Source organism: Canis lupus, chromosome 6, assembly GCF_011100685.1.
Source record: "Canis lupus familiaris isolate Mischka breed German Shepherd chromosome 6, alternate assembly UU_Cfam_GSD_1.0, whole genome shotgun sequence".
Taxonomy (NCBI): Eukaryota; Metazoa; Chordata; class Mammalia; order Carnivora; family Canidae; genus Canis; species Canis lupus.
The window spans coordinates 43,547,910-43,570,287 of record NC_049227.1 but is presented as its reverse complement, the minus strand read 5'-3'; the positions used below and the strand labels follow the sequence as shown (position 1 = coordinate 43,570,287).

General features: G+C 45.7%; 1 protein-coding gene and 2 long non-coding RNA genes across 10 annotated transcripts in view; 2 read left to right on the top strand and 1 right to left on the bottom strand.

The window, feature by feature from the left end:
* Nucleotides 1-3,067: 3,067 nt before the first annotated feature.
* HENMT1 (HEN methyltransferase 1) lies at nt 3,068-18,013 on the bottom strand. Of its 8 annotated transcripts, none has more exons than XM_038541138.1 (9): nt 17,971-18,013; nt 10,878-11,038; nt 9,605-9,684; nt 8,458-8,578; nt 7,313-7,428; nt 6,734-6,868; nt 5,175-5,354; nt 4,457-4,631; nt 3,068-3,674 (listed from the first exon to the last, which is right to left on the bottom strand). In XM_038541138.1, exons 1-9 carry the CDS (start codon nt 17,996-17,998, stop codon nt 3,261-3,263), a joined length of 1,410 nt encoding a protein of 469 aa, XP_038397066.1. In that variant the 5' UTR covers nt 17,999-18,013; the 3' UTR covers nt 3,068-3,260. The 8 variants fall into 8 exon arrangements, with proteins under 8 accessions (XP_038397066.1, XP_038397067.1, XP_038397068.1 ...); XM_038541139.1 differs by lacking the exon at nt 17,971-18,013 and adding an exon at nt 17,882-17,948; XM_038541140.1 differs by lacking the exon at nt 10,878-11,038 and having other exon boundaries at nt 8,458-8,583.
* LOC111095015 overlaps nt 10,607-22,378 on the top strand; it is a 28,752-nt gene continuing 16,980 nt past the window's right edge. The window contains exon 1 of the long non-coding RNA XR_005361060.1: nt 10,607-10,787. This is a non-coding gene — a long non-coding RNA (uncharacterized LOC111095015). The remainder of the gene's footprint in view (nt 10,788-22,378) is intronic.
* LOC119872243 lies at nt 17,636-20,899 on the top strand. Its single transcript, XR_005361061.1, has 2 exons — nt 17,636-17,816; nt 18,352-20,899. It is a non-coding gene; the product is annotated as an uncharacterized LOC119872243 (long non-coding RNA).

Here is a 22,378-nt window from a genome sequence, read left to right as displayed (position 1 = left end):
ATAAAATCTTTAAACAAATTAAATAAATAAAAGATTTGAGAAAAGAGAAGAATGAGAGAGCATGAGTGGTAGGGGGGCCAGGGGAGAAGCAGGCTCCCCGTTGAACAGGGAGCCCGACACGGGGCTCCAATCCCAGGGCCCCAGGATCATGACCTGACCCAAAGGCAGATGTTTAAGTTCTAGGTGGTTATGAATTGTCTCCATTTTTACAGTTACTTTTGCAATTTAAATTTGTTTAGTTCATAGAAAAATCCAGTTTACAGTGTTTACAGTTGTTAATCGGCAGGGTTGTTCGTTAATCAGCAGGGTTGTTCATTCTCTGGGGTTCTGGACGGAGACTACAGGTAAAGGTACCAACCACCTTCGTCACGATTTCAGACACCTTAATATCAAGTTTCAGTCAGAGCTTAAACCTCAGATATCCTGCTTCCTGTTGCTCAGCAGCCTCTGGAACCAAAGGCTTCTCAAACCAGTATTTAGCCCTGGTCTTAGAACAGGAATTCTGCTTTCCCGACATGTAAAGGACAACGTACAAGCAGTAGGAGTTCCCCCACAGGAAAGCAAAGGGAAGCTTCTTCAAGATTTTCAGACATTTCCCCAGAAGGGGCCTAACATGCAACCCACAGGGGGAGAAACCCATGAATAGCTAGGCATGATTCGAACTTTTAGTTTCCTCATGTCCCCTTTCACAGGAAGCTGCTGGAAAATAGAGTAGGGAGGAGGGGGAGGTGGCCGTCTAACACTGCCCTCCTTGGAGGGGCGTGTTTACATGAGGCGGGGGAAGCCCTGGGAGGGGTAGTAAAGGGAGAACAAGTAGCAAGTGTAACACAGACAGTGGCTGGGGAGGACTAGACTTATTTCAACAGGTCTCTACATTGAGGCACCTGAAATCTGGTGAGAACTTTACACAACTTATTCTATATATAAAGCACAAGACACTCTACAACGTATAGGGTTGCCACTTAAGATTGAGACAAAGGGCGCTCACAAGGTGACGGTGGGGGGGGGGGGTTGCCCGGGGCAGGGAGGGGGCACTCAGAGAAGCAAGCTTCCAGCTGGGAGCCCCCAACGCAGCTTGATCCCAGGACCCTATCACGACCTGAGCAGACACAACCGAGCCAGCCAGGTAACTAACCCCTAATATTGCCACTTTTCTTAAAGTGTTTGGTTTGGTCTCAACCTTTTAAAAAAATTTTGAGAGACAGAGAGGCAGAGACGGGAAGAAGCAGGCTCCTCACGATGCGGGACTCGATCCGGATCTGGAGATCACATCCTAAGCCAAAGGCAGAGGCCCAACCACTGAGCCACCCCGGGGTCCCTTGGTCTTAGAACCTTAAAGGACTGTTCACTTTCTAGACCTCAACATACCTTGTGAGAACTGGCTGGCTGGATACAAGAATGAGCCTTTACCTAACGACACTCCTAAGATGAACACAGCTACTCGTCAGCAACATTACTGTGGGCCAGGCACTCTCACTGCTTAGAACTCCCCATGGCAGTTATCGCTCCCAGCCTACACTCAGTGGGCCAGAAATTTGCCTCTAACAAACCCAACTTGGGTTTACACCAATAGAAAATGAAGCTTCTAATTGCATTTGTCCCTTTATGAAGATCTCCATTTCTGCACTGCTAAAAGGTATAGCTTTTTAAAACAGCAAACTATAGACAAAACCAACAGCTGCCTTTAGTGGCACACCACATCCGCATTATCTGTGGCCTTTTCCAGCGCAATTTCCTGAGAGCTCAGTAGTTTGCAAGGCTACAAAGATTCACTCTGCATCTACAAGATCAGATACCTGGCTTAGAGCATTAATAACCTTTCCATGTACAAAGAACTGTATTAGAGTGAAATGATGTGGGTCCTGATGTTGCAAAGACATGGGAGTCATGGGAGTGGGAACAGTATCTCTATCACCCAGAGCTGCCCTGAGTTTTAAAGTTTTCAGGAGGGGATGAAGCTTGAAGTAAATCCATTAGCCTGGAGGACAACAGGACAAAGTGCTGGCCTGGGCTTGAAACCTTGGCTCTAACAGGTGAGAAGCCATGGGTAGAAGTCATGCAGAGGCCTAGAAATAGGACAAGCACCTTTTGCGCTGACGGGGAGCATAGCCGGAGTACATCTACATGTCCTATGCATTCAAGAGAGAAGTATCAGTCTAGAAAGGCAGGGGGCTGATGGAGCAGGCTTATGAAATTATGAACAGCTCCTTAACAGGGCTTATGTGATCATATTCTCTGAGTCCCTTCTTTCCCCACCCCCCTATCCAAATCCATTTTCCATCCACTTTAAAAACTATGACCCCAAGAGGCATTTCCCAGGCAGTCTGGCCCCAGTTTGTGAGGGTACGCCAGTTGTGGCAGACTGACAACTTGCCAATGTCCTTCCTTCCTCTCCTTGTTCCTTCTCAGGTGACACCAACTGGGCACACACAAGCCCAAAATAAAAACCAACTCCTGGCTTCAGAGTGGTAAAGCTCAACAAGGAACAAACAGTGGTCTAGAATAACCTTATCAGAGAGCCAGCACATGCCCTTGTACTTGTCCGCTTGCAGATTCCACGTCATTCCAAAGAGAAAGAGCAAGTGGTAGCTAAAACTCAACCATCCATCTTCAGCCCTGAGGTCCATCAGGGAGGTAGATGAATAGGTCCCTCTGGTGGCAGAGCCACCAAGCATAATTACCTAGCCACTCCTAGGGTCTCATTGAGACCAGTTCCCCCAAAATGTGAAGCTATAATTCAACTGCTAATACCACCAATTCCAAGCAGTACGCTGCCAAAGGGTGCTTAAGTTGAGGAGGCTGCTTTTCAAACATCTCCTGTATTCTGTTTTAGGCAAAGTTTATGGGTTAGAATTTATCCCAAGAGGCAGAGAATCCTAGAATTTTTAAGACTGAGAAAGCAGGGGCAGGTGACAGAGCGAGAGAAAGGAGGCTCCCTGGTGAGTAGGGAGTCCTGATGCCGGACTCGGGACTCGCTCCCAGGAGCCAGGATCATGACCTGAGCCCAAGGCAGATGCTGACTAAGCAACCCAGGCACTGAGAATCCTAGAAATAAAAGTTACTCTTATTTCCAATGGAAAAGTTTTATTTCATAGTTTACAAATTTAAGTCATTTAACACAGGTACAACAGAAACGTGTGAACGTGAACCCTACACCACCCCCAAAAAGCATATGAAAACACACAAGGATAGGGAAATTCAAAACTAAGTTGCCTAAACGTACAATTTTCGAACTAGGCCTATCATTAAGGTCCGCGGCTTCAGTAGGAAAGCATGGTCCGCGAGTAGTGATCATGCAAGTCCACCTGGAGGGCACTCTGATCCCTGTTCAGCTTCAGCGCCTCGGAAAGGAGGCTGCGCAGCCGCTCAACACTATCAACCAAGCGGTTCACCTTTGGAAAAGTAATGAGTCTTTCCAGGGGCACGTAGAATTTCTTTCCCACACAGTAAGGCTTGGGGGAGCTCTCAATTTGGGCCCTTTGAGCGTCGGTGACGATTAATCCGTACCGTGGGACGCAACTGTCTTCTGGCACCAATCTACCGTTCACCTTTTTCTTCTTCGGATCCACGATAAACCGCAGTCTCATAGAGTTGGAGGCTCTTAACACCTCTGCACTCAGGACTAACAGGAGGTTTTTCTTCTCCTGTAAACTGGGATATGCTGTTGTAAAAACCTGAAGGAAAAAAATTTCATCACTTTCCTGCATCGCGAATTAACTGTACACTTGTATATCAAACCCTATCAGCCGGGAGTGCAACATAATGGGAATCACTACTGGCACAGTTTCTGCAAAGATTTAATCCTGATGATCAAAAAGTATCCCAAAGCCAGGTTTCTACCAATTCACACCAACCCAATGTTCCAACTTGATATTAGAAGGAAAAGGGTATAAAAATTGTTAAAAGGTCTATCATAAATAAATAAAAATTAAAAAAAAAAAATAAAAAGAGGGATCCTTGGGTGGCGCAGCGGTTTGGCGCCTGCCTTTGGCCCAGGGCGTGATCCTGGAGATCTGGGATCGAATCCCACATCGGGCTCCTGGTGCATGGAGCCTGCTTCTCCCTCTGCCTATGTCTCTGCCTCTCTCGCTCTCTCTCTCTGTGACTATCACAAATAAATAAAAATATTTTAAAAAATTGTTAAAAGGGCAACGTGCTTATTCTTCACACCAGAACCTGAAAACAAGGGTCTGAGAAGCTTGGAGGTTCAGGGGTAATTCCTTTCCTGAGCCCCACTATGAAGTACTGCTGGCTTTCCTCTTTCCTGCTGCTGCTGACAGGGGGAGGGTCGCTGGCACATCAGCTTGGTGGTCTCTAAGGAGGTGGTCTCTAATCAACCCATGCCCAGTTGTGGGCATGAAAGCTTCTCCTAAGATCATTTACACTTATCTCTACAGAGTTCAGCATCCTAACCCATCTGCTTCTTTCCCTGGTCACTACCTCACAAAATACTCACGGTTTCATAAACATGTTCCTCTGGTGTGGAAATGCATGATTCAGTTGCCTTTGCTTCGTTTTTCTGGAAGACCCCTATCTGGGTACAGTACCCAACATGCTCAGCTCCTGCTGGTGGAGACCCCACACCAGTAAACTCTACTGAGTAATCGTAGAGATTTGCCACATCCGAAGCCCTGAAATCAATTTTGAAATGTGTTAACATAATGAGCTAAGATTTACTAAATGCAACACAGTAACACACAGGGTTTACTTCCTTCTGAGGGATTCAGGGTCCTGAGTGTCAGTGTCCAAGTAATTGCAAAAATATGGAGAAAGGAAAAGTTAGAGCACAGTTTATGGGTAAAAAAGGAGACCACACTGGTTACAATCCCAATTGTTGCGCAATGCCAGAAACATGACCATCTGGCAAGGCCCTGGCAAGGAACCCCCCTGGCAAGGCTCACCTACAGTGCCCTATGCCCTCTGCTTTGTTTCCTCATCTTCACACTACTACTTAGGCCTTCGTATCAAGACACCTGGTGCCCCCCCCCATACACTTTTCCATGCTTGCCTGTCTCATATGCCCAAATACGGAGGCTCCTTTATATGCGCCAAGCTGAATATTGGGAATTTATATGTAAAAAGACATCATAGCATTTTAAACTCCTGTGGGATACCACACACACACACACACACACACACACACACACACACACATTGATAAGACTCGAACTCACCAGGTCTGAAACTGTATTCTGTTCCACTCAAATTTGTGATCTAAGTGTCTAAAGGTTGATGCTGGAAACAGGGGATTGAATTCAGAGTTTGGTGTGCTGATGATGATGATACGTGGGGAATAATAGCCAAATACAACTTCAGGAAACTTGGCCAGATCTTCAGAATCTAAATGTTCTATCCTGAAATGGTCAACAGGAAAGAATGCAATTATTTTCCTAGTTAAAGACTGTATTCATGAGACAGAGACAGAGGAAGAAGCAGCTCCGTGCAAGGATCCTAGATCAGGATCATGCTCTGAGCTGAAGGCAGATGCTTAACCACTGACCACCAAGGGGTCCCTAAAAAAATTTCCATCGCTACATTGATTTACCCCTTCTCTAAATATAGAACAGTACTTAAATGACTTAAACCCAACTCTTCATATTCGCACTTTGCACTTCATCCACGTTACTCCTTTTCAGGGCTCTCTGGGCTTCAATGAAAGTAACTAAAGAAATGAGCAAAAGTATAAGCTCCCAGGAAACCTGCAGGTCTAGGAGACCAGAATACATGCCTTAGTTGTGGGCTTCAGGATCAGATACCAGTAGATTCTCACCCACACTCAAGAACCAGATCAACTAAGTACAGCCACTAGACCTGGGAAGCCATTCCTATCCTGATGCAGCAAGAGACACTAGTTGACAGAAAAACTCTACACAATATAAACAAACATTTTTAGGGCAAATATGCTGTCCAACTCCCCATAACCACTACAGCTCAGCTGGATGGTGATAGGGGCAGGAGATTAACTCCAGACCAGTAACTGGAAGATGCATAGGTACATGACTCAGCATCCTGGGTCTTCAATTTGGCTTCCTTGCAGTATGAATGCAAATACACAAAATGTGTAGTTGCAGCTATAATGCACTTGAGTGAAATTTCTTTAAATTCATACATTAGACAAAAGAAAAATGGTTGGGGAGATCCCTGGGTGGCTCAGCGGTTTAGCCCTTGCCTTCAGCCCAGGGCATGATCCTGGAGTCCCGGGATCGAGTCCCACGTCAGGCTCCCTGCGGGGAGCCTGCTTCTCCCTCTGCCTGTGTCTCTGCCTCTGTCTCTCAAGAATAAAATCTTTTTCTGTCTCTCAAGAATAAATAAAATCTTTTTCTCTCTGTCTCAAGAATAAATAAAATCTTTTTCTGTCTCTCAAGAATAAATAAAATCTTTTAAAAAAATTTATTTATTCCTGAAAGACAGAGGCAGAGACACAGAGGGAGAAGCAGGCTCCCTGCAGGGAGCCTGACGTGGGACTCGATCCCGAGACTCCAGGATCATGCCCTGGGCCGAAGGCAAGAGTTAAACCACTTAGCCACCCAGTCTGCCCTAAATAAAATATTTTTTAAAAAACGGGTGCTCCTGCTATTTTTACAGCTTATCTGTAAATCTGAAAATAAAGCCAATCCTGTCAAAGCAATCTGCTTTACAAATTTAAATTATAAAATTTAGAGAACACTAAATTTACTGATACTAATTATATACAGCTTCTAATTTATACAGGAAGAATCAGTTTAATACTTACAATTCAATACATGTCATCAAGTCAAATCCAACCAAACGAGAGTCCTTCTGTACAGCAGAGCCACGATACAAGGTTATAGTCAAATCTAGGTCCCGAGGAACTAGATAATCCCCCACTGATGGGCTCAAATTACTTCTGCAAAAAACATAGAAGGGATCTTTCAATACTAATCTATTAAGAATCTCACCAGCTGTAGAATTCTAATAATTATCTAAATCAGTTTTCCATGACTTGATGTATTAAGCTCCAGGTCACAGGGTAACTTCCTCATAGATTACTGGTCAGACTAAAGAGCTGGTCCTGCTTAAATTAAAAGGCCTGGGACAATGTCTTAAGTTTAAGTTCTCTTGGTGTCCAGCATTAAAGATTTTGCCATTTGAAAATCTGCAGTGGTTTGGCTATTGTAATTAACTGAGGCTATGCTTTCTCCACTGGTCAGAAAAACTTATTCTCCATATTATAATAAAGTCATTCGGGTGCACTTGAGGCTATCATGGTGCCAATCTTCTAAACCAAGCTGTATGGACACTTCCTCACACTGCCACTAATTTCAAATTATGCACAGAAACTTGATATTACATTTCCCATTGAGAGGTACTGCCAGCGTAAGTATCTACTCCAACAAGATGTTCAATGCAATGATGGTATTTTAGCATCCATATAAGTGTGGCATCTCCAAAGCCCAAGTCTGCAACCTACAGATGAAACAGAACATTGAAATAGAAGTCAAATGACCAAAATTTTCAAGTGGTTGAGAATTACCATATAAACCATTATGTCAAGATCTTTAGGTAGAACAAAATTAACCTGAAACCTAACAGGCGAGGGGTGGGCAGGGAGTAAATTGTGTTTTTGGCACCCAGAACCCACATGGAAGGTATCCTATAAAATGCTAAGTGTGCATACCAAACATCAGACAGATCTGATCTTGAACAGCGTTTTAGGGATTTATTCAGTGTTAATATAAATGTACATTAAGGGGATTAGATAATTAAATGGATCTTAATTATGCAAGAAGTCTGCATTCACCACAGCAAAATCACCTACTAAATTATGGATTTCCACTTTAGGAGAATACTTTAATGGCACCCAATCCCAAAGATAGATAACCCAAATCAGCTTCTAGCGTAACTAAATGGCTTTTAAGGGGGAATCCAGGGATTTAATACAAGACAAGATTCCATATAATATTATCTTAAAAAGCAACGTGTTAAATCTGATTCAATTCTATCAGGAAACCAAAGTATTACAGCACTAATTCCCATGTGAAAAAAAAAGGGACTAACTCTCCCTTAGCAATAAGGTATATTCGATCTATTCAATCCAATTTTTCCTCAAACCTGTTTCACCAAAGAACCTTTACCTTTAATATTTTAGGTAAGCCTTGCAATCTACCACAATATTGCACTCAGTAAAGGGTTTCTGAAGCAGGCACATTTATGGGACAGTGGGAGAAGGGTTCATAGCATTAAAAAATCTGGTCCAAGAGCAAATTACAGCTCTTACAGGAAACTTTAAGGATCCCTCCTAGAAAAGGATAACCTCAGCTTAATACATAATACTATCCAATCACACCACCCTTGTATCCCCTGCCAAAAATGTTTACTCCATTATTGAAAAAAAAAAAGCTTTTTCCTTTCTTGCAACAAGTCTTTAAATAATCTGCTTACTAACTAAATTTTCGGGTTTTTTATGACTCAGTTAAGACAGTCGGAAAGAAATACCTTCTTGGGTTTATGTTGTTGCACTAAATTTTTAACAAAGAAGTATCTCTGTTTATATAGTGGCGGTCTGAACTCAATCACTTCCTTGGTAGGCACTTCTTCACAATTATCAACCATACTGCTGCACTGAAACAGAAAAGAGGTGTTCTAAAATCAGCCACAAATTCAGGAGTTAAGTAAGGAAAAATGAGCTTCACCACTCTCAATACATTGTCCTTACAGCCACCTGTGTCTGGGGGGAAAAAAAAAAAAAAAAAAACTCAGTGGTATTTCCTCCAGTTCACATAAGCTCCTCCAGTCTTAAAAGTGAGATTTTGGGTTTATACTTCCTAGAGCTAATGCATTTAAAACAGTCTCTAGGCAACTACCAGAGCTTGGAGTTCAAGTAGGTGGGAGAATGAGACTCCTTGACCAAACTACTCCCAAGCCCTCTGATTAGGCCTTGACCTGGACACCATCTTCTTGGGCCTGCTCAGGCCAGCTTGAAATTTGAGAATGAGACAGCACAAGTAGGGTGCAGGGCTGAGAAAGACTCCCTGCTGAGCAGTGAGCTTAATGAAGGGGTCTGTCCATGGACTCTGGGATCATGACCTGAGCCAGAGACAAACATTTGACTGAGCCACCCAGGCACCAAGAACCCTTAATGTCAACCAGATCAAATTTGTAACCACCCCTTGAAAATCTGATGGAGCTGTCTTACTGCCTTACCAAGAATCCTGTTAAATCAGTTTAGCAAGAGCCCACTCCCTTGTGGTCTCTTCCATCCACACAGCCCTTCTGTTTGCTCATTGGCTATGAATCCCCGGCTGTTGAAAATGGAACTGAACACCATCTCTTCCCTACTGAAGACTTAATTTTTATTAACAAGGCATTTTCCCAGGTGTTCAGTAACCACAGTAGCAATTAGCACAGAAATACGACCTCCGTACTCCAAGTGTTCATGGGGCTGTTTATCCAGACACTTCTTGGAAACGCAGACTCTCGGGCCTCTCAGGCCACACGCCTCAATCACCATCTTCAGTTAAAAACTCGCTGATCCAAAAGCACATTAACACCAGTTAAATACTATGAGTGTACTGTTTACCTCAATCCATCTCACGAATCCCTTTTGATACTCCTACAAGCAGGTTAAGAAAAGAATCATTACCTCTTTGTTTTCTCCCATTGCTTCCAAGTTTTGCTGCAACAAAAAAGCCGATGTATCCGAGCTGATTCGGCAAGCACTCGCTGTAAATACAAAGTACCACTTTTTAGGCGAGTCTGGACCCCACAGCTGCCTAAATGAGTAAAAAAGAGCAAGCTCCCTCCCTTCTCTTTACCTGTTACCATTTAATTAACAGAATTTACTCAACCTAAGCGGGGCTTCAGACAAAACAGGCTCAGAAACCAACAGTCACTTCTCACTAGGACAAACCCAGCTACATACAGTAACCCCCATCGGTCCCCTTTCCGTTAAATTTGATACAAGCTGGACCATGAGTTCAGAGCCCCCAACTTCAGTAACTGACTTCTCAAGTGGCTCCAAACGCGCGGCTCCGAACAGCGACCCTGCGACCCCGAGGCGCCCGCTCCCCCGCTGGGCCGCCCGACGCTCGCAGGCTGCCTCCCGCCACCGCGGGTGCACTCCAGGGGCGGGGAAGGCGCGTCCGACACCCGCTCAGGCGGGACTTAAAGCCCTGGTTCTCAGCCTAAAACGTGGCCCGCACGTCCGTCACCAACTCCGGAGCCGCCGCTCGCCCCCGGCGTTACCGCCCACACCCGCGCCGGCCACGCCCGCGGCCACACCTGAGCCGCCCGCGTTACCCGCCCGCGGCCACACCTGCGCCGGCCACACCCGCGCCGACCCCTCCCCCGCGGTTCAACCCAAGGCCCGGCCGCCCCGCCCGCGTTACCGCCCACACCCGCGGCCACACCTGAGCCGCCCCGCGTTACCCGCCCGCGGCCACACCCGCGCCGCCCCCTCCCCCAGCCACGCCGCCCACACCCGGGCCGTCCACACCCGCGCCCCCCCCGCCGGGCCCCCCCCGCCCCCCGCCCCGGTCTCGGGCAGCCCGGGTTCCCAGGCGCGGGGCTTGGGGGCGTCGGTTTCGCGGCTCCTAACGGCCGCCGGCGCGTGCCCCAGGCCATTGCCCAGGCGGCGAGGGCGTGGGGGGGCATCTGGCCGGCGAGCGCAGAGGTGGGGGGGCTCCCCGGGGGGCTCCCCGCCCCCAGCGACGAGCAGAGCGCGGCCCGGCCTTGCCCCGCGTCCAGGGGCGGCACCTCGCCTCCTAACCTGCCGCCTCCCGGAGCCTCAGAACGACCCGCGGGGCCCGGAGGGGCCTCGGCGCTCGGTAAGGCGGGTCCGATGACCTCTGAGCTCAGAAGAACGTTCCTTCAGCCCCAAACCTCCAACCGGTCATTTCCGCGTGCAGGGAGGGCACCTGTGCAGGGAGGGCAGCCACTGGACCATCTCTCAGAAACATTGCTGCATCTCGTGTCCTTCCCCTGCCAGACGTCCAACTGGACACTTTATAACCACTTATGTCTTTATTGTGGGCGGTGGAAGAGTTAGTTTCAGGAGGCCGAGAGGCAAAGCTGCATTCTTTAGGGGAAAAAAAATTTTTAGTCATTTTAAGAGACTCAAAAGCTGGTGCTTATTAATGAATCGATAACCTAATATTCCGTAAATTATATATTAGAACTGCACTTTCAAACAATGCCATAATATGCAAAGGACAGTAATAACAGCTTTGGAATATCACAAATAGCTTACTCAATTGGGTATTTTGAGGGGTCTAGTCTCATAGTAAACATACAACGCAAGGGTCACTGTTTTGAGACGTTCCTATTGGCCTGGGGAAACTATTTTTTTTCGTTTTTTGTTTTTTAAGATATTTATTCATGAGAGACAGAGAGAGAGGCAGAGACATACGCAGAGGGAGAGGGAGAAGCAGGCTCCTTCCCAGGAGCCTGATGTGGGTCTGGATCCCTAGACCCTAAGCAGGGTCTAGGCCAAAGGCAGAGGCTCAGCCACTGAGCCATCCAGGCGTCCAGAAACAGTAGCTTTAGTCGATTGTCTTCATTAGAGGAATATATTCCTTATTACAGGTATAGCATTTAAACAGAATCTTAAAAATTAATAAGTGAATTCCACTTCTGGGTATTTTTAGATTAATTCAACAAGGAGGCCATTGTATTGAGGTGGCTCTAATGCTTGGGCAGCCTACACATCAGCAAACCCAAACTAAGCCTGTAGATGCCTCAAGGTTAAAACATGGAAACCTGAGAATGTCCAGCGGCAGACAGTCCTTCCCAAATAAGGTACCTGTTTAAGCAGTAAGCAATCAAATAATTTCCTTGCTTTGCTTTGGCATCTTCCCTATACAAGTCTTCCCTCTAGCTCCTGACAGTGGTTAGGACCTACCCGATCCAAATTGATTTTTGCTCCAATTCCTAAAAATTTCAATATGCTTCAGTTTATCTATTAACAGTATATATGCAAATGAACCGAAAGCAGAGGCTTAAACAGATATTTGTACACCCGTGTTCATAGCAGTATCATTCAGAGCAGGAAAAGGTAGGAACAATCCAAATGTCCACCGACAGTTGAACAAAGGTGGTATATACATGCAATGAAATATCGTTCAGCCTTTAAAAGGAAATGCTAACATGCTACAGTATAGTTGAACCATGAAGACGTTATGCTAAGTGATAAGCCAGTCACAAAAGGACAAATACCGTAAGGGGCAGAGGGAGGAGGAAAAATAATTTTCAGTGCCACACTTTTCAGGAATATCATAGTTTTAGTCCTGTTCATTGTCTTTGAGGTTTTGTTATCTACCTGCAAACTGGGCTCGATCTTGAATTCTTCTAGTTTTCTCCAATAGATATGGAGATTTTCAATTTTCTCCCATCCTTCTGACTTGGGATCAATAAGAACAGAAACCATCCTTTTCCTAAAGCCCTGAGAGCTGAAGCTGGATGAGTTGATGAAAACTCCACTGAAGTCACCACAATAGCTCATAGCTCATGTATGGATAACCTTCATGCCTTGCTATGTGAGCCAAACCAGAAAGGTCACTGGAACACCTGATGATGTCACCAGCGACATTCAAACTGCAACCCAGGAGAATCTGATTACCACTGCCTCTCCTCACTCTAAAGATGCTTCAAGCCCAATATCTAGAAATCTTCTCCACTAACTGCCCTCTGGACCCAGAAACTCAGCTTATAGTCTGTTCATTAAGTTTTGTTTTTCTTTTGCCATAGAAATGCCATAGAAATTTAAGATTTTTTTTTTTTTTTTTTTGAGAGAAAGAGTGCACAAGCATGAGGGTCAGAGGGAGAGGGAAAGATAACCTCAAACAGAATACATTGAGTGTGGACCCTGATGCTGGGCTCCATCCCAGGACCCTGAGATCACCACTTGAGCCAAAAAACAAGAGTCGAATGCTCAACCGTCTGAGCCACCCAGGCACCCCTAGAAATGCCTCTTATTAAATCCTGATTGCTTGCACCTCATGTAGGCCTGACTTTGGGAGCTCACCTGAAACACCACCTCCTGAAATGAGGTACAGCTCTTTAACCTAATTGACCTAGTCTCAGGGTTAAGAGACTATTCAATGAGATCTGGGAAAAACTACCAACTGAGCTTCTGGATATGAAACTTCTTGAAGAAGTTTCAAAGGTTATAATTTGAGTAGTAGAATATGTCACCCCAAAGTATTCCTCTTGGGCATAAGGGTTGTTTTGAACTGATTATTTCCGGAAACAGAAAACACAGGAGAACCTCTGAAAACACAATTGAAATTATTTTTGTAAGGGAAATTTACTTTTATAAAGGAAATCGCCATCTGTAATGGTGTCTCCCTCTTTATGCCAGGCAGGGAAAAATTATACTAAATCACAAGAAATCTTATAAATGGAGAAGAGACTGATTTAAATGTGCAAAACAAACCTTGTCCTTATTTATAGTGCTTTTCCTGATAGCCTCCCATAATTGGCCTCCCCAATACCCCCACTCCAACATCTTTCTTTGTCTATTCTGAAGATGGTATTTAAAATGGTGGCTTGGGGGATCCCTGGGTGGCTCAGCCGTTTAGCGCCTGCCTTTGGCCCAGGGTGTGATCCTGGAGTTCCGGGATTGAGTCCCACGTCGGGCTCCCACTGTGGAGCCTGCTTCTCTCTCTCTCATTAATAAATAAATAAATCTTTAAGAAAAAAAATTAAAAAATAAAAATAAAATGGTGGCTTGGGCTTCCTCTGGGATTTACTTGTTCTTCCCAAGTATCTCTCCTGTATACATGAGGTATACATGTTAATAGATTGTTTATTTTTCATATGTTAATATGTCTTTTAATACAGGAGTCTCAGCCAAAAATTCAAAAAGGTAGAAGGAAAATTAGTTTTCCTCTCCTTCAGTATGATACCATTTATATGAGATACCAAAATTCATGGAGTCAGAAGGGTTGTTGCCAGGGGCTGGGCTGGAGGGAGGAATTGGGTGTTAATGGTTAATGAGTACAGAGTTCAGTTTGGGATGATGGATGATGGTGATGGTTGCACACAACGTGAATGTACTTAATGCCCCTGAACTATATACTTAAAATGGTAAGTTTTAGCATAACATACAGACTTGTCAAATCAATATCCTTATACAGCTGGAAAAAAATTTAAATGTTATGAATATTTTACTACATATTAAAAATATTTAAACTTTTTAAGTTAATAAATGATCTGTACAGGATTCCTGGATTTAGAGTTTTTGCCTTAAGCTGCTAGCTGGATCACTTATGATGTTGAATTCTCATGTCTGACTCCCTCTCCGAATGTGCCTATTTTATCATTTTCCTGGTCTCCTGCTCTTTCAGTGTGAAAATCATCCTTGGCTCTATCCACTTCCACCCTTCCCACATTTGGACAATCGCCAAATCTTGACCTCTTCAAGCTGTCAGTTGCATCTGCTCCTTCCAGTGGCCAGTACCCTTGTTTACCCTTTGTTGTCTTATTTTCATGCCTAATCTTACCTTCCTACACTAGATTGTTAAGTCCCACTGAGACCATGCTCTACACCTTCGGAATGAGTTTAAATTGAATAGGCCAAATAAACCTGTCCCCACCCACCATACTTTCTTTTCTCTTTACCCTGTATTATTTTTCTTAAAGATTTTATTTATTAGAAGAGAGAGTGAGCAGGGGGTGTGGTGGTTGGGACAGAGGGAGAGGGAGAGGACGACTCCCTGCTGATCAGGGAGCCCAACATGGGCCTCCATCCCAGGACTCCGAGATCATGACCTGAACCAAGGGCAGACCCTGAGCCACTCAGGCGCCCCTCCCCGGTGTTATTTTTTGCCGTAGCACCTACTGCCATCTGATAACCTATATATTTGTTCATTTGCTTATTGCCTGTTTCCTCCTCTTAGAATATTAGCTACAAGGAACTCAAATTTGTTAGCTCCAGTGTCCAGAGCACTACCCGCCTGGTACATCGCAGGCCCTCAGTAAACTTTTCTTAGATAAAGAATTATCATATTTGGTGCCTTTTGTTGTAAAATTCTTTTTATGGTAAAATAAAATATTGGACTTTGGCCAACTGAGAGGAGGTCTCTGGATGGATCCGTGCACATCTGTAACAATGATTTCCATAATTCTAAACAAGTTTGTGTGTGTGCTTTTATGTATGTGACAGAGAAAAAGAGAGAGACACACATAGATTATGTTCTCATAATTTTCTACACAATTATACTGATTTTATTTATAGTTAAAAAATGTTAATATTGATTTGGCTATTACTCTCTAACCTTTCAAAATTTACTTACTCCTCTGAGTGTCAACTTTTCAGCTGAAAAGTGAGAAATAAGATTACCCATTCAAGGGGTGCCTGGGTGGCTTAGTCGGTTAAGTATCTGTCTTTGGCTCAGGTCATGATCCCTGGGTCCTAGGATGGAGTCCCACATCAGCTCCCTTGCAGCAGGGAGCCTGATTTTCCCTCTCCCTCTGCCCCTACCCCCTGCTTGTGCTCTCTCAAAATCTTAAAAAAAAAAAAAAAAATTTACCCGTTGAATAAATGTACAGTATACCTATTATAGACCAAGTACTGGTTTGAGTGAAAAAGATAGAGGTACTTATGACTTCCAGTCCAGCAGTTGTGGGTGTGTAACAGGAGCACGGGGGTGCAAGGGCAGCTGGCTCCAAGGGTCTCAAACAGATCAGGTTCAGCCACTGGCTGCTGATAAAATCCAGAGGCAGAGAGAGTGGTGGTAAAAGAAGGAAAGAATTTATTTTAGTGAGGCCAACACTAAGAAGACAGTGGACTAACTTCTCAAAGACTGTCTCCAAAGTGCTGAAACTACTTCCGGGTTTATATAAGGAAAATGAAGGACAAAGGTTGGGGGTACATGTAGGTAGGCTAAAAAGGTCAGGCCAATTACTGACCTGGGGTCAATCACTCGGGACCTTAGGGACCCGGGGCAGTCTTTATTCTTGAGGAGTAGTTTCAGTTCCCATCAAGGATGCTTTGCACACAGGGTCTTTTGCATGAGTTAACAGGTAAGCTGGAAACAAAGAACTTAATCAGAAAGTATAGACAGGTCAAAATGGAGGCAGCAGAGGTCCTCTTTCACGTGTCTGCCGTGCAATAAGTGACCAACAGTTATCCTGGATGCCAGATTGAGCCTGATGCTCAAAATAGGATGAAATATTTAGAGGCCTTGAGAGAGATGTGAGGCAGAAACACTTTGCCAACAACTATATCATCGTGTCCAACCAGATGAACACGGCCGAGGTTGACACAGTGACAGGCAGGTCAACAGGCAGTTCAAAATCTATCGTATCTACAGAGCGTTCTCAGGAGAGGCGAGTCAGATGACTCCACCCTATCTGGCCAAGGTTGACAGCATTATCTCAAAGAACTTCTGAATGGGGAGGGTCAAGATGTGGAATATTTGTCATAAAACAATTGTGGCACACACACACATATCCCCGCCAAAATATTTACTGGGTTTCTGCTGCGATCAATTGTGAGGATGGAATTACTAGGTGGAAAAGACTATGGAGAAAGAAGATTGGAAAGGATTAAAAATCAAGCATTCATTCTAAGATATACCAACGTTGAGATGCATAAAGGACATCAAGTAGAGATTATTAGAAAGATAAACTAATGTGCAGCTTACCTCTCAATCACTTTTCAACCAGCTGAAAATAACTTTAAAAGATTTTTAAGTAATCTCTACACCCAACATGGGACTCAAATTTACAACCCTGAGACCCAGAGCCGCAGGCTGCACGGACTGAGCCCGCCAGGCACCCCTTAAATTAAAACTTAATAAAACATATCCTAGGAAACTAAAACGTGAGCCATCAGCTTTTCTAGCAAACCATTAATCTCCAGGACATTTCTGAGAATCTGTGCAGTGCCCTCAGCCCTATGTGCCCTGCAGCTACAGGACTTTGTGATGAACTCATTCAAAGCTTCCTAGAGGCATTCCCATTGTCCACAGTTTTTTCAACTGGTACCAGGGTAAAATTTATATGCCAGCTTGGCTGGGCCACAGTGCCCAGCAATTCTTCTGGACGTTTCTATGAAGGTGTTTTTTGTCTGAAATTAACATCTAAATTGTAGTCTTGCAGTAAAGCTGATAACCCTTTACAATGAGGGTGGGCCTAATCCAATCTGTTGAAGGTTTTAAGAGAATAAAGACTAATCGCCTCCTAGCAAGAGGGAAGTCGGCCAACTAACTGCCTTGGGCTCCAAATACAACTTCACCCTGTGTCTCCACCCCGCCGGCCCACCCTGCAGCTTTTGGACCTACCTTCCTCCTCAATAACATAAGCTAAGTCCTTTAAATAAATAAATATAAATATATATATAAATATAAAAATATATAACAGACACACATTTGATTCTCTGGAAAACCCTGCTTGATACAGCTTTTGAGTTCTCTCCTGTGTGTTCTCTCTTGGGCTGTCAGAAAAAAAAAACGGACTCTGTGGGACCCAAGAAATTCAGAAAATGTCCCCCACCCCTGGCTCCTAGATAAGCAACAACTGCAGCCTGTAGCCCAAGTCAGCTCCAAGGAAAACCGCTGGGCACGCCCTTATTGGAATGAGGAACTAAGAGCTTGAGAAACTCCCCCACCCTTCTGGAAATCCCCTAGACCTGCGCATAAAAACCCAGCCGGAAGCCCCCTGGGTCCAGGTCCCTGCCCCGCCTGGTCGGGCACACTTGGGCTCAAGCTCGAGCTGGCTAATAGACCCTCGTGCGCTTGCATCGGTGTCGGCTCCTTGGTGGTTTCTCGGATTCGCAATCTTGGGCACGACATTTAGGGGCTCGTCCGGGATCCGAGAGACCCCAGGACCCCACCCGGAGGGTCCCACGCCTGGTGAGTGCACTCAACTTTCCTCTACCTGTTGCGCGCCTGTTCTGAGCTCCCTGCCCTCCTCCTACCTGCAGGAAGGCCAACCCGTAGAGGGGGACACTGGCTTGGGCGGGCGCGCTGGCGGCGGCGCCGGGGGCCTGGGGGGCGGGGTCCTCACCTGGGGGGAGGGCCGGCTGCCGGCCCATTCGTTCACTTTCTGTTTTGTCTCCGCGGCCGCACTGGGACGTCTGTCTGCGTTACTGTGTCCTTGTTCATCGCCACGGCTGTCTGTGCCTCGGCGTGGACGGGGAGGGGGGGGACATGGTGGGGCGGACACAACCCCCCCACACTCTTCCGCTTCTCGGACTTTAGGGAAAGGGCTCAATCCGAGCACGGACATTCGGAGAGGGAAATTTCAGACCTATTATCCTACAGGTTCAGGCCGTGATCTTCAGGGACAAACCGGACGCCACCTCGACCAGGTGCCCTACATCCTGGTCTGGCGGGACAGGGTCGAGAATCCCCCTCCTTGGCTAAAACCATTTTTACCCCCAAGCAGGACCTCCCAAGATTCTAGCCCAGCGAAAGGCCGAGAAGGCGACCGACTCTACGACCCAAGCGCCCCTTTATCCGGTCGTGCAGGATTCCTCCCCCAGGACCTGATCCTCCCGCCGCCCTGCCGGAGGCGCCGGGGGCTGCAGACGGGGCGCCCCTCCCTGGCGGGTCCCGGAGCGCGGGCGGCCCCGCCCCCGACGGGCCCCGAGAGCGACCGAGGTCCTGGCCGTTCTCCAGCAGTGATTCATGTAATAGAAGAACCCAAAATGCAAAGTGCTCGGAAAACCCGAAGATCTAGTCGGGCTTTTAGATGCTGTTAGGAAGTAAGTCCCGGGGTCGCTGCACCCGCGCCGGCCAGCTGACCCCCGAGGCGGCCCGCCGAGGACCATCCCCTAAAGCTAGGGCTGCGTCGCTCCCACTTACCCGCTAACATCACCTGCGCTGTAGCCCCTCGCGGCTGAAACTAACCCCCACTCACCAAAATCTGACGTGGATAGTTCATAACGCAGCCACGGGAGAAATCTACCCCGATCCTGCTGGCTGTGCTATGACACCCGACCCCCCTTCTACCCTAATGCTTGCAGGTGGAGCCAAAATCCCGGTAGCAAAGGCCTCACCTTACAATCTGTGTCAGGCCAGGGGCCCTGCCTAGGCCTCCAGGCCACTACCGGGTCCTGTGCGATGGCAGGCGGCCTATACACAGGACCGGTGTCATTACCGCCCCAAGACAGCTGGGGCCTGCTCGAGGGATTAACTCCCTGCACTCAGGGACAGGTTATGAACAGAACTGGGGGCTTCTGCGTGCTGGTTCAACTACTTCCTAGAATCATCTGTTGTTCAGAGGAGCAGGCACTTCAATGGATGGACCCCCCACGGGCGAAATAAACGAGAGCCCATCTCTGCTGTCACCACCGCCACCCTACTAGGAATTGGTTTGGCTGGCGCAGGAAGAGGTATTGCCTCACTGGCCACCCAGGCTTTCCACTACAGTAACCTTGGGGCTGCCATTGATGTAGAAATAGAGCAGAGAGACCTCCACTTCCCACCTCCAAGAATCCCTAACATCTTTATCTGAAGTGGTGCTCCAAAACAGGAGGGGCTTAGACCTAATTTTTCTGCAGCAAGGGGGAGTCTGCTGCCCTGGACGGAGTGCTGTTTCTGCACTGACCACTCAGGGATGGGCAGAGAATCCATGGCAAAGGTCAGGGAAGGATTGTCCAGGCAAAAAGGAGAGTGAGAGCAAGATCAGCAACAGGAGTGGTTCGAATCCTGGTTTGATCATTCCCCCTGGCTAACTACCTTGTTGTCCTCCCTAGCCGGCCCACTTATCATCCTCCTCCTGACCTTTGACCCTGCTTCATTAATAAACTAGTGGCTTTTGTCAGGGATGGGGTTAACCCCGTTCAACTCTTGGTGCTAAGGCAACAATACCAACCACTGAACTTTCAGGACCCATGACTGGGTCCTGCATTGGGTTCCTCTGAAAAGGGGAGGAATGTGGGACCCAAGAAATTCAGAAAATGTCACCCACCCGGCTCCTAGATAAGCAACAACTGCGGCTGTAGCCCAATTCAGCTCCAAGGAAAACCGCAGAGCACACCCTTATCGGAATGAGGAACTAAGAACTTGAGAAACTCCCCCCACCCCTCTGGAAACCCCCTGCCTCCGCTCTGGGGCTATCCGTTAGGGGTGTGGTCTGTGGTCAGAGGGAAGTGAAGGGCAAGCCCTTGGCGGAAGGTCCATGGCTGGAACGAGGAACCAAGACCCCTAGAGCAGCCCATAAAAATCCAGCTGTAACCCACCTAGGGGTCCAAGTCCCTGCCCCACTGATGGGCATACTTGGACCCAAGCTCGAGCTTGCTAATAAGCCCTCGTGTGCTTGCATCAGTGTTGGCTCCTTGGTGGTTTCTCGGATTCAAAATCTTGGGCACAACAACTCCATTCTTCTCTTCCTAATACCCTTTCATTGACCCCATACATAAATGGATGATAATACCTCTGTATTGGTCAACTATTTTTATATAACAAATCACCCCAAACTCTACAATTTAGAACAACTGTAGAAAAAGTCATTTATGATTCCTCATGGGTCTGTGGATCCACACATCTCGACTGGGCTCTCCTGGGCAGCTCTGCTTTTCTTGTGGCAGCATTCAATCTTGAATACATATGGACTGTCATGACCATTTAAAATTTGGTATGCCCAGAATAACCAGGAGGAAAGTTGTCTCCCTCAAAGTGTTTTGTATGCTTTTTATTATTTTCTTCTTGGAATACCTATTTTCTCTAACTCATTCTTCAAGATGCAGCTCAAATGTCAAATATCCTGAGAAATTTATTAGCCAGGCTGGGGCTCCTTCCTCTGGACTCCAGCAGCACAACATTCATAGTTATATTGCTATTATCTATTGCTTATATAGATAGATGGGTAGATAGATCCCCTAGGCTGTGAATTCCTTGAGGGCAAGGGCCAGAGACTTTTAACCTTATGTCCCAGCTGTGGTGCCTAAAATCCAGAAGGTGTCCAATAAACTTATAACAAACCTCTCGTACTCCAATCCTTAATCTTGCTCTTCAAGTAGATTTTACACTTGTCAGAACCACACTGCTTAGTGTGTTTCATTATGTGATATTTCATAAGGGTAGCTTTCTAAGTGTTTAACTCTTGGGACACCTGGGTGGCTCAGCCGTTGAGCGTCTGCCCTCAATCCAGGGCATGATCCTGAGTCTGGGGATCCAGTCCCGCATTGGGCTCCGCAAGGAGCCTACTTCTCCCTTTGTTTTGTTTTGTTTTTTTTTTTTACTTTTTTTTTTACTTTTTTTTTACTTCTCCCTTTGACTATGTCTCTGCCTCTCTCTGTGTGTCCCTCATGAATAAATAAATATATTTTTTAGAAGTGTTTAACTCTTTAAAGGATCAGAAAAACTTTCATAAATGTTTACTGATGACCCATTCTGATAGTTACCCTACTTAACAGTGTTGGGCACATTGTTGGCCTTCAAGAAATGATTGTTGGTTGGATCATTAAATTATTGAAAGTCTGTTTTATTCTCCTGTTCCTATTGAGTACATAAGCCATTTAAAAGCCACTAAAAATGATAATTTGTAGAAAAATTACAAAGGAGTTAAATCTGTCTTTAGGTCTTCAGTTTGTCAGTCCTTCCTAACATCAGATGGTAGATGGATCCTGATTAAATTATGCCACTTGTCACACATTTTCTCATATCAAAAAAAAAAAAAGTTAATGTGTTTAAAAGGAGTTTAAAATGCTGCCAAAGCAGTACTGTCAGAAACCATTAATCTTTAGCTATCTACATACTCCAGAGTAAGGAAAATATTTTACAGGAAAGAATTGTGCCAGCACAGTCATCTAATCTACCTAACCAAGACAAGCTGCATTATAAGGGCAATCTAGGGCACCTGGCTGGCTCGGTCTGTAGAGCATGCAACTCTTGATGTTGGGGTCATTGGGTATAGAGATTGCTTTAAGAAGGGGGGGTGGCAGGCTAAAATTATTCAGCAGTCTATTCACCATTCAAGAAAGTAAGATCTGTGTTACCATTCATTTTCTTTCATGTTACTCTTGTGTTGAAGATGGCTTTTCAACAAATGTGTGTTGATTACCAATGTTACATAAAGCACTACCTAGTGCCTTGAGGGTGGGAATAATGTCCTCAACTGCATATTCAAAAAATGTTTATAGGATGAAAGAACACAGGGCCCATGCACTTGTAGGATGTTATCTTCTCTATGAAGCATTCTCTTATCTCTTGATGTTACTGAGAAGTTTCTCCCTAGTGTTTCCATTGACCCTGGTTGGAGAAAAAGATATAAATTATAGTGGATGAAATAGGTACTATGAAAGAAGGAAGTAAAATACCAGTGGGAGCATAGAGGATAATTCATTCTGCCTTAGAGTCGGTCAGAGACACCTACTGAGAACTGGTAGCTTCTCCCTGGGCTGTGTAGGGTGAAATGGGGAAGACTGATTTCCAAAGAAAGGAAATTAATTCAAGTCACAAAGAAATGA

Excerpts from the sequence above, each read along its gene's own strand:
- HENMT1 (XM_038541138.1), bottom strand. The coding sequence starts at position 17,998 with ATGGGCCGGCAGCCGGCCCTCCCCCCAG. Across the intron at positions 8,579-9,604 it reads CAATGGGAGAAAACAAAGAG|CAGTATGGTTGATAATTGTG; the intron begins GTAATGATTCTT and ends GTTTCAGTGCAG. Across the intron at positions 5,355-6,733 it reads TTGATGACATGTATTGAATT|GATAGAACATTTAGATTCTG; the intron begins GTAAGTATTAAA and ends TGACCATTTCAG.